Here is a 12,144-nt window from a genome sequence, read left to right on the forward strand (position 1 = left end):
CATTTTGTCTTCACCCAAAACCAGTTTGCTTTGGGTTACCCTATCATGGGTCAATTTACCCCACAGTTCATGCTCCTCCCCCAACATGGCGATTCACAGAGTAAAGCACTTGTGAAGCCACGGTACCAGTGGCTTCAGTCTGGTCTTTGAGTGAGTAAATGTGTTCTTCAGCCCTATAAATGTCCCCTGACTGTCCTGTCCTTTAGAAGTTATGAGGGCTGGAAAAATGATGTGAAATTAAAGTTACAAGATTTCAGCCCTTGTGGACTTCAGGGGTCTGCAACTCTGACAATGTTCATAACGAGAATGTAAAAGTTTCTATGGCTTTATTAAGTGTTCTTAAGTTATTAGAGAAATAAACCAGCTGATTCTGAGGGACTTGCGAGGGAGGAACTGATTCATTTTTCATGAAATTATCCAATAATAACAAAACACACTAATGACTCTGTGTGTGATTGTCTTCAGGTGGGTCAGAACTGCAGGACAGTGCTTTTGGTTACTTCATCACAGCTTGTATTGTGATTCTTCTGGCTATAATGTCCTACCTCGCTCTTCCCAAGATGGTAAGGCCTCAATCTATAAATAGAACTTATAATTTTTCCTGTTTTTCTTCCTTTCTAGTGCTTTTTATTCATGAGGTATTCGTTTGAAAAGGCCAAATGTGTCACATTTATTTATTTATTCTTTTTTGGAAAACACTCACAAACTTGAGTGAAATGTCTTTGAGACGTTTTGATTGATGGCGAATAAAATTCAGTTTCTCCGGGAACAAGCTGCTCATCTTTGTCCTGCTGGTTTAGTGGAATCAGTTAATTATGGTTTCTGTTTTTGTTAACAGGAGTTCTTCCAGTACTACATGGAGAGCAGTAGATCTGCACCATCAGCCGATGAGGAGAACAAGATGGACTTGCTCAAAAAAGGTGCTTACCGGCCTGCTCATTATAAAAAAAGACAAAAGTGTGAAACTTTTAGATGTGTGCAAAAAAGAAGCAGCAATGAAGCGAATGCAGATGTTTAAGTCAGGGGGTTAAAGCTAGGACACAGCTTTTCATGTTATGCTACGTTATAGTCCGCTTGTACCGTAGAGGCTGTGCAGTCACAAATTTCTGCTCCTCTTGGATGTTACAGATGCAAAAAGCATAACGCTGTTGTAACTCAGACTTTGATTCTGGCTGTGCAAATTCTCAAGAACTGACATCACATGGAGAGCTATAAAGTTCAACATGTGTACCCTCCTAGATCAGATTCTCGAAATTCTGTCATCTGTTTTGTATTTTTCCATCTAAAAGGTAGTTTTTTCCCGTGTCATTGTGGCTTTTGCTGCACTCTGTGTTTTGTTCTCAGTTTTAACAACATTCTGCTGAAATCTAAACTGATCCAGAATCTCAAAACCTGCAGATTCCACAAACCTGTTTTCTATTAAGTGCAATCTGTAGCTCACGTGTGCTGTTGGCAGCACTCAGTGATGTTTAAGCTCCATCCTCGCCTGTTTCCTACGATGAAACACTTTGGAAATTGTACTTTTGTTTCTCTTGTTAGATTAGACAAAGACATTATTTAAAAAGATTGCATGTGACTGGTAAATGGGATTCAGACTGGAGGGCTTTATCTCCATCCAAGGCTTCAGTCTGCTTGCTTCATCCAAGTCTTTCTGCCAGTATAATTACAGGCGTGGCAGCCACTATTCCTAAGAACCCCCTCACCCCCCACCCCAACTTCCTGTTAACTGTTTAAACACATAAAGACAGTTTAGAAAACTGCTCTTTTTTTCGCTTCTTTATAAAGAGCCAGGCAAATGATGCTTATCAGCTGAAAACGTTTAAACATTGAGCTGATGTGTGCCTACCTTTGCCCACTTTTTAATGCTAGAAGTGAAAATAAAGTCCCTCCTCACTTCTGCACAGCTGCACGTACGATGATGAGGCTGCATGATTAGCATTAAAGCGGGTGAACAGTGCTGCAGGAATCCACGGTGGAGGTGGATTCCTGCAGCTCTGGAGGTTTTAGAGAAAATAAATGGGAAGTCATCTTGTTTCGGGAGTTCTTACTGTGTTTGCTTTGATATGAGAGATTATTTTCTTGAGTCAGTGTAATTTTATAGTGAGTAGGAGTACCTAATGGGAACCCTTTTGTCATATAAGATGTAACAATGGGGATCTTGTGTGTACACCCACTCAAATATAGTAATGATGCTCTAAACTCCAGGTGCTTCTTGACCAATAAATAGTTTGGGGTTTTTTTCCCCTCAGAAAGTGAAGCTGAAAAGCGGCCGGTGGTGAATCTCATGGAAGATGAGACCAAACCCACCTCGTCTGTGTTTAACATCTTCAAGCAGGTGAGATGAGAACTTTAAGACATAAGGCAGAAACTCCGGTTTTGTTACCGGCAAAACTTTTGTTTTTTGTTTTTCTCTTTCTCAAATCATATATGTCGTGTATTCAGTTGCAGAAGCTTCTATCACATTAACTAGTTACTGCTGAAGCCGTGCAGCCAGCAATCTCATTACAAGTCAGACATTGTCTGTTCCATGCAAGCATTTTCTACCTGTGTGACAGACTGGTTACATAATATTGATAAAGCTCTTCTTGTTCTCTCTAATCAGATTTGGGTGATGGCTCTGTCTGTGTGCTTCATCTTCACTGTCACCATTGGAGTTTTTCCAGCCGTGACCGTCGATGTCAAGTCGACAGTTGCTGATGGAGGTGCCTGGGGTGAGTCTGCAGGTCCCTTTCATACAAAGCGTTACTGTTAGTGTAATCAGTGAGCCAGGAATTCTGAAAATCTGATATTGGAGTTGGATGACTGCTAACAATTTTTAACTCCTAAACTCCAGCAGTAATGGAAACTGCTCCCAACTGCTTTTCTGAAAGTGGTCGTTACAGTGAATTTTTTGTTGGACACTCTTCCCCAAAAGGATTTGTCTCCTTCCAGGTTACCCATTAACCTCCAACCATGATATGGGGAATTTTTAAGGCCTGGACAAGTTATTGAATTTCATTCGCCATCAAGTTCTTATAAAAATGAAATAATCATGACAAGAAGATTGCAAAAACTGATCAGGTCCTGTCTCCCAACCAAAAGACCCCGTGTCCCTCACCACCTCATCTATTTTTTTTTTTATTTCAATAAAAAGTATTGTTTATAAGCTCAGTAAGTTTAGTTGTAAAATAATTAGGACACAGTTGTGTCGTCTTGCTTTTAAAGGGCAGGAAAGTTGTAGGGTTTAAAAATATTGGCACAACTTTACTATTTATGATTTTAAAAACTAGGGGGTGCCTGCTGGTTGACGTGGATTCCAAATGTTTGTGTTTTGAAAGGCTTTTAGTTCAACGTGCTATGAAATTACTGCTCATTTTCTCTGTGTTTTCACACATGAGCTGTGTTTTTAGAAATCACAGTGTTTCCAGTAGTGCTGTGGAAAATATCCAGAATTCAGACTTAAGTGTTGTAGAGTCACTAAACCTGACATTTGTACTCATCTGCATAGTTTCATTTGAAAATATTATGGGCGAGACTTCATTTATGACTCCAGAGCAGCCTGTAAAATTCCAGAAATTACTTCAATTCTTTTAAATGGATAAAGTAAGTCATGAATTGTGTGTTTTGTTTGGTTTTTCTGTAAGGGTTAAAGTGTCAGTTTTAGAAATTACTTTGGTGTTCTCTTGATTACTTTGCTTTCACTTTTATGGAGGGACCAAACTTCACCTCCTCCTCTTAAGCCAGCAGAAGTTTAATGGATTCCTGTGTATTTTTATTTGAGGAAAGCACCTCTGCAGTCTTGTTGCTCTTGACTACAGTTGGTTTGTTTTGATCTCTTTTCAGAAAAGTACTTCATCCCTGTGTCGTGTTTCCTCCTTTTCAACGTGATGGACTGGGCTGGCAGGAGTCTGACGGCCATCTGTATGTGGGTCAGTAAATCACAAATGAGATTTCTTACCAAAATTACCAGTGAGGCCACATCATGAAGCTAAAAAAAAAAACCCAAAACAAAGCCACAATGAGTTGAAACTTGTTTGCTTTTGAGACAATTTTTCAGGTTTCAGGTGAGTGCAGAGCCAGCTTTGTCTGTTTGTGAGCTCGGTCCAAATTAGCTGCACGGCCAGTGGGGTTGTCTTCCAAGTTAACAAGCCTTTATCCATCAGAAACTCACACATTGAAAGTATATAATACACTACTTAAGCGTGTTTTAATCTGTACAAATATGCAGATTAAGTGCTTGAACCAGATGATCAAGTATTCTTGATTATTAACTCCTTTAAATGCATTTACAAACAACATTAAAGAAAGCCTCTGGCTACAAGAAATGTTTGCCCATGTATGAATAAATGAGTCATGAAGGGAACGGTGGAAAAACAAAAGACGTTCAGGGACGAGCTTTTCTGCTGAGATCAGAGGTTTGTATTGGAGGAAAGAGTGACTGTGTGTGTGTGTGTGTGTGTGCGCGCGCGCATACGTGTTGTGCGTGTAAAGGGATTTTAGGGGTCAGAAAAAAGTGACTGGTGTTTTTCAGGGTTTGCTAATCTTTCCCTCACATCTGGATGAACAATGGGTCCTGGGTAGATATTACATGGTCAGAAAGCTCTCGGGTGTCTGTTTCCATTGTGAAATAATTTTTGGATAACTGTTATTCTGCTACAAGCTTTAATAGACTGTTTTAGGTTTGCAACAGAGATGCATTATTTTAATATTTTAGCTGATATTAAACTGAAAATAAAGTGACATTTAAGGATATCAGTCAACAATATTTATCTGGTTTGTTACATCAGTTCTGCTAAATATTCCAAAAGTATGTAATAAAGATCTACGTGGCTTTAAAATAGATCATTTTTATGCAGAAGATTTCACAGCAAAAAAAAAAGCTTAGTGTTGGTCAAACTCGTTATTCAAAGTTTAAAATCTGAGTATCGGCTGAGAATTTCACAATTGATGCATCCTGAGCTGTTTTTTTTAAAATGTTCTTGAGTCCGGAGACGGTTACCTCGATCCTACTAGGCCCCAGTGTGCCTCGCCCAGACTGGGGAGTCTCCTCCTAATCTAAGGCCGGCACTACAAAGCAAGTTAAGCACACCCAGGATCTCTCTTTCTTATCTGGCTTCTCTTACTCCAACTTTAGTGTTCAGTCTGACAAGGTTTTTATCAGCTTGATTATATCCCACTCACCAGTTATGTTGGTTGCAGTGATAAGGCACAACTTTTACTCTAAAGGCAGATGTTCTCTGCAAGTTTCACTGCAGCTCAGAGATTAACAGTCGGTGTCTTCCATGCAAACTATTGGCAGCCGCTGAAACCAAAGCGATTACAAGGAGGCCTTTGGTGCAGCAGCCTCTTTGCAACCCATTTCACCTGCCAACTAGAGCCTGACTGATATAGGACTTTTAAGATCGATACTGATATTTGGTGATTAAAAAAATCCGATTTTCTTTTTTTTTCTTTCAAATACACAAAACATTAAGTGATTTCCCATTTGTTATGTAGTTATTTCTGAAAACTTATGCAGACGATATGATAATATACTTGGAAACTATCTTGTTTTCCTCATGTGGTGTTACCAACTCTGCTTGGATCGCCTGTTTGTGGCATTTTTGTGTTGCAAACGGGGAAGCTGCAGAGCGCCCTCTGGTGAACAAACCATGCTATATCAACATACACGCCATGGTTGATGGGTGTTTCTCGCATCACTTCTTTATGCTGTTGTCATTTATCAATCCTATGTTATAAATACATCATCAATCTCTAGTAACCTCTTGCCAACTGGTCAGACAATACACGTTTTTCCCAAGCGACTGCTGGTTGCCAGAGGGTCACTGACCGGTCTCTAGGCCCACTCAGCCCAGCGTAGTTACAAGTGCATTGACTTGAAGGAGGCTCTGTTTGCAGCTGATAACCAGTCACAAACGTGTGACAGGGCCATCCAAACGGATGATTTTACTAAGGAAGGCAAAACATATATAAAAAAGATTAAGATATTAAACACATAATCCAGTCATTTGATAATGATGAAAATCCTACACACTGGCACTTGCATATTTAAAAAACAACAACAAAAAAAAGAAGTGCGTCCGTCCACAGCTTCTCAGCGTCATGCTGATGTTTGCTTTTAGAATCTTAGCTTCCTTTCTGGTAAAACATTTATTCAAACCTTTTGAAACCTCGTCCAGAAAAAACAAATTACCAAAAAGGTCAGATTTCCTGTGCAGCAGAGGAACTCATCTAATTTAATCATCAAGCACAGTACAATCTGTTGACGTCCTCTGACCTGGCAGGAATGCAGCTTCTCACTGCAGATAACGCTTGTCAGCTAATTCAGCACCACGTGATGTGTTTTTTCTTTCTTTTCTTTTTTAAATCGTCAGATGAAAGACTGGCGACGGTTTTCCTCTCTTTGTGATTCCACATCTGTGTTTGTCCTGTTGAGTTAATGCTGCTCGAGCCTTTTGAAAAGTCAAAAAAATCGAGAGCACATTGACGTTACATGATATTATTTTATATCGCTGACATAGGGGGAAAAAAAATCACACTAATTTCTCTAGAATGCTGATTCTGTGTTTTTGGGCTCATAACAAAAACGTTTAAGAACCACTGCTCTAGAAGATGTCTATATTTAAAAATGCTCTTCTGTTAAAGGGCTTTACTATATATTGAGTTAATACATTATAAACACATTATTTTATTTTGGATTTATATTCATTCAAAAGAAAAATCTTTGGGCTGTGAGAGAAGGCCTGAACTGGGCATTAGTTTATTTTACCTTCATTTTTCCTGGTCGGTGTATTTAAAAAAAATAATAATAATTTCATGTTATTGAGACATTTTGTTATATTTCACATTATCTTTTGAGCTATTTCACAATATTTAAGTTGTTTTGTTACGGGCTGTGTTTAATCAACTAAAGTTCTTATCTTATAAAATCTTGTTTTGTAATTTATCTATATCTCATTACTTATTGCATTCATGCCTTCTTTTGCATTGTATCTTGTGTCTTATCTAATGCTCGTTTCTGGAGACCAAACAGATCTCTTCAAATATTTTTTTTTCTGACTGGTGGTCCAAAAAACACAGAACATATTAAGTAAACTTGACCATATTTAGCACGCAAGGAGTCAGTTTAGCAGTTTTGCCCTAAAGAGAAAAATTAAACTCTGTTATCACTGTAGAACTGAAGAAGCTTCTCGGGTGAGAGATGAAATGTCTTCAAGAAACTTAAAGAAGTCCAGTCACTTTTCTTTGCAGCTCCTTAGATTATCAGTGTAGATGAAGTTTATTGTATCGCTGTCATCGTACTCTTAACCTAAAAGATGACTTATTTTTTTTCTCATTCTTGCACCCATAGTAATCTGCTTGAAATACAAACAATGAATACTCTTTGCGTTTCTCTCTCTCCAGCCGGGCAAGGACAGCATCTGGCTTCCTATCCTCGTGGGCCTGCGGGTCGTCTTCATCCCCCTCTTCATGCTCTGTAATGTCCAGCCTCGTGTGATTTCCCAAACCGTGTGGTTCAGCCATGATGCCTGGTACATCATCTTCATGATCTTGTTCTCCTTTTCTAACGGATACCTGGCCAGCCTCTGCATGTGCTTTGGACCCAAGTAAGGACTTCTCACCTACAAATCACAAACCCATCGGGGCGGGGGGAGAAATATTTCCTGCCTGTCTTAAAACCTTGTTCCTAACAGGACCTCTAAAGGCTAAATTAAATCAAAACAATATGAAAACTGTTAATTCGTACACATCTGCTGACTTGGCTTTTGAGAGCTACAGAAGCCAAGTCAGTGATTAAATCATTAGATAGTTCCCACTTGTAACTTCAGTTAAAACTGCAAACCAGAATTTGATGTAAAAATCAAATGAATTCCATTGAAAGCTGCTGGTTGTTTTAACTCTGTGTCCACACTGAGGTAACTGCAGCATGCTTTTACTTTAATGACATCCCCAAAACAAACATAAAATGTAATAGCAGAGAGAAAATATTAAAAATGGATGCCTAACGCAGAACCGGTCGTATTTGTTTCTATTTAAAGTGGCAACAAATCTGGCACCACACTACTGCTGCAGCCGCAGACATCAGTGGCTGTGAGCAGGGCTGAAAATGAAGCCAGTGCTCAAGTTTCCAAATCTGCATTTCCTCTGGTGACCATTTGAGGCCGGCTTCCTAAACCTAACCCATCCCCATAGACTCGCATGTTAATTTGGGATATGAATAGACTGGAAAACAAACAACCTTTGGCCTCTGTGGATTGTTTCCCTCCAACACTACATAACTTTCAGTTCTCAAATGTGTTTGTGGAGATAATAATCTGAATTTCAGGAGTGGGACCGCGCCTCCATACATGCCCTTTCTTGTTCTTTGTCGATATATTACGCCCCTGCACTATAAGCTGTTTGTTTTTTATGAAACGAAAGTAGCAAGTCATTGCTACCTTCATTGAAGGTAGTCTAACCAGCCAGACAATCCCCTCTCCATATTCTATCTATAAGATAAACTCACCGTTAAGACTTCAGCAGCTGTTGAGTCATTACCTCCAACCTCAAAAATCCCAGAATGCTTCAGTGCCAGTGTTCATCAGAGTCCAGCTATGTTGCTACCCGATTCAAGCCTCAAGTTATGCCCAAGCCATCAGCTACTAGAAACCCTGTCAAACCTGAATGAGGATGGTACTTCCCAGCTTGTGAACCATTTCTCAAAAAGCACCAAAGCAGAACTGACACTCCACTGGGTGAAAGAGTTCTTTGTGTTCTGTAACGACTCATTCTTAACTGATTTTATCCCTCTGTCACCTTACAGGAAGGTGTCGCAGCACGAGGCAGAGACGGCGGGGGCCATCATGGCCTTCTTCTTGTCCCTCGGCTTGGCACTGGGAGCCGCTTTCTCCTTTGGTTTCCGGGCTGCGATCTAAAACCTGCAGTAGACCCTCAAGTAGATTTAGGTGGACCATCCTTTCCTCCAACACCTTCCTTGTCATGATCCTGTATGGGAGCAGCTTTCAGTAACAGAGAGGAGACTGCACAGCAGGCTAGAGGACCTCAGTTTTCGACATGTGTACAGTTGAGACTCATCCATTCAACAGGAGCTGAAATGGGATTTTTTTTCAGCAGCACAGTGTGCAAACTTTTGTTTTTCCTGATTTTGAGGACGCTTTCTAATTGGTAACCACTGATCAGATCAATTGTTTGAGTGCAAATCAAAACCAAAACTTTTAGTTTTAGTGTACTTGTTATAGAAGAGCACAAATTCTTTACAGCACAGACTCATTGATCAATTGTTATTTAAAAAAACAGAATTAAAATGTTTTAAAATAAGTTACTTCAAGGAATCATTTTTAAAGAACAAATCTGTCGTTAATGAGGTTTTTAGATGGTGCTCTGTGGCTCATTCAGTAAATTGAAAACGTTTACACATCAGACGTGAAACGCGACTGTTAATCACTCCAGACCGTTGCAGTCTTTAACGCGGATCAAGCCAAATAAATGAAGACAACACGGGAAAATCTTGAACTCTGAAGGGAAATTTTGACCCATCACACGGTTAAGGAACTGCTTCACTCCTCTCTCAGTTTTTTTTACTCAACAAAGACGTCAAAACTCAAAGAATGTAAAGATGAACTGAATCCTAAAGCGGAGGTTATAAATAACTTTTTTTTTCTCCTGCTGAATCTTCTTTGTTTTAGCGAGCGTTTGTAGTTTCAGATTATTATTATTGTCTCTCTCGCTTCAGTTTGACTCAACCAGATGTCACGTTTTGTTTTTTGTTTTTTTCTTAAATTGCTGTCTACCTGATAAAAATGAGACTTTGTGAATAAATGCATTGCAAAGATGCAAAACATGCAGCCGTCAGTCACGTTACATGACATTGTGAGCGAGATTGGGACTTTAAAAATGGCGTATTTTCTCTTTTAAATGTTCTGTAAGTTTTATAGCAAATGTAGTTTTTAGCTTATTTTGGGGAGCCGTTCATATCTCAATAGGAGATAAAAATGGTCATATTTGTTGCATTTTGGTGGCCTTGTAGGGCTTTATTTTCTAAGAAGTCTGCTTTAATTGTACACAGGATCTATATGAATACTAACAGCCTGCTTGTGTATAAGCACTCTGGTCTGGGTTTCTATAGTCTGTGTTTGAATTTGGGTAGGAGTCTGTCACAGGCCATTAAAATGTTGTATGTCACTATAAAGTCATTCTGTGTATTTTTAAGACTTTGGCTCCTCTTGTTGGTCGGTTTTGGAAATGCAGCACTTCACGTCTCGTCGGAACATTTCAGTGCTGAAGAAACTGTTGGTATAACTAAATAAAAATAAAGAAATCCTTACTATAAAAATACTCTATGTAAAAACAAACCTGGGGACTGTGGTGTAATTGTTTTCCATATATAAGCAATGCCAAGCCCATTCAGTTCAGTCTTATTCATGTAGTGCCAGTTCGCACCAGCAGCTGTCTTGGGGTGATTTATATTCTTCAGTCTTTAGTCAGATTCCTGTTAGTTTTAGCTTTTCTTCCTGGGATTCACAGACAGGATTTATATTATAAGGTAAGGACCCTGCAAAATTAAAGCGGAAAGGTCTCCAGTGAGCAAGCACTCGGTGATGGTGGGGAGGAAGAACTTCCTTTCAACTGGAAGAGACCTCCAGCAAAACCAGGCTGAAACCTCTCACCCTTAAAAAAAATAAACCCCCCCCCCCCCCCCCCCCAAAAAAAAAAAAACCCAAACATATCAGAAGCCTTACTGCTTTTAAAGCGATCCATCTTATTTAAAGAGCAGTTCACTGTCACACATCCATTGGCAGTAATGTTAGTGATTTCTTTTCTTTTTTTTTTTGTAAATTCAACATAAACAGACCCAGAATATCACGTAAACTATTTCTTGGTCTATGTTGCTGTAAATTTGCTCCTAGTATGTTTTCAGGTTAACAGTTACTTGCTTTAAAACCCTAAACTTAGGAGTCAGTAATGGTTCGCTTTGCACTGTTCAATATAACATGAGATGTCTCAGGAAGGATCTATTTCTTCAATAGATCTTTTTCCATCTTCACTGAGTTAAGTCATTACATTAGATTACAGTGGGAAGGCATAAAATGTGAACATTTATTCCATCTTTGATTTCAACTTCTCTAAATATAGGAAGACAGCATGCTTCACATCAAGATAAAACCTGTAAATAACAGTAAATGTGAGCCACAGCTCATTGGTAAATATGTTTAGATATATAGAAATATACAATAATCCTACAGGATAAACTATTTTAAGTGTATTATTTAGGAGAGAAAATGAATGTATATTCTTTTCAAACTCTGGAGATTTACAATTCTAAATCACTAGTATCAAAAGCAGTGTTACAAAAAAACAAAAATTTTCCACATTATCAATCAGGAAAGAAACACATGAACTATTACTATGTATAGAGCATGTATACCATGTGCTCTATTAGTCCACCAGGTTTATGTCACAGCTGCCCTAAATCAACAGCATTGTTAATTACTAGAATCATGTTTTATCCACCAGTATGCACAAGCCCTTTGATCAAACTGATATTTTTATCCCTAAAATATAATTGTTATTCAAATTTTCAAATTTGCATCCACAAAAAGGCTAAAGTAATTTTTTAAACGATGCCAAATTAGTTTACTTGCATTCCTGAACAGAGAAGTTTTGTGGTTGAACTGTTCACCTTATTAATTTGACCTCAGATTTCCAGTGTGCCAGCTCAAGTATAAAAACATGATTTCAGGTTAAACAGGGTTTTGACAGATTCCGAAAATGTTGTTTTTGAACAGGTGGTCTTACACATTTGTTACACCCTGTATGTTTATATATGTAAATACAGATATTTACATATATAAACAGTGGAATCTTTTTAATCCTTTTGGCTTCATTCAACAGAATAAAGCTAAGGCAAAATGAATGAATCCAAACATATTGCATTCATTTAATTTGTGTTTGAAACAAATTAAATGAATGCAAAGAAAAGTGTGTTTTTGTTTTTTTACACTTGTGTGATGATCAGATTTTGGATTAAAGGTTTGGTTAGTCTGCAGAAAATTTTCACATTTCCCAGTTAGGACAAGGCTTCATATACACGACATACATGTGTTGCTTACTGGTCCTTTAAATGCTTCCATCAAGGAATAAAAGACAAAAAAGGAGCCGAAAGAG

General features: G+C 38.5%; 1 protein-coding gene across 3 annotated transcripts in view; it reads left to right on the plus strand.

Moving 5' to 3' along the window:
- Positions 1–10,351, plus strand: part of LOC134640314 (equilibrative nucleoside transporter 1-like) — a 45,180-nt gene extending 34,829 nt beyond the window's left edge. For all 3 annotated transcript variants that reach the window (XM_063492003.1, XM_063492006.1, XM_063492005.1), the window contains exons 7-13: positions 466–563; positions 839–920; positions 2,250–2,335; positions 2,603–2,711; positions 3,823–3,908; positions 7,384–7,586; positions 8,783–10,351. In XM_063492003.1, the coding sequence (XP_063348073.1) occupies positions 466–563; positions 839–920; positions 2,250–2,335; positions 2,603–2,711; positions 3,823–3,908; positions 7,384–7,586; positions 8,783–8,894 (776 nt within the window). In that variant the 3' untranslated portion in view covers positions 8,895–10,351. The remainder of the gene's footprint in view (positions 1–465; positions 564–838; positions 921–2,249; positions 2,336–2,602; positions 2,712–3,822; positions 3,909–7,383; positions 7,587–8,782) is intronic.
- The last annotated feature ends 1,793 nt before the right edge of the window (positions 10,352–12,144 follow it).

The sequence above is a fragment of the Pelmatolapia mariae genome, linkage group LG13 (assembly GCF_036321145.2).
Source record: "Pelmatolapia mariae isolate MD_Pm_ZW linkage group LG13, Pm_UMD_F_2, whole genome shotgun sequence".
Classification (NCBI taxonomy): domain Eukaryota; kingdom Metazoa; phylum Chordata; class Actinopteri; order Cichliformes; family Cichlidae; genus Pelmatolapia; species Pelmatolapia mariae.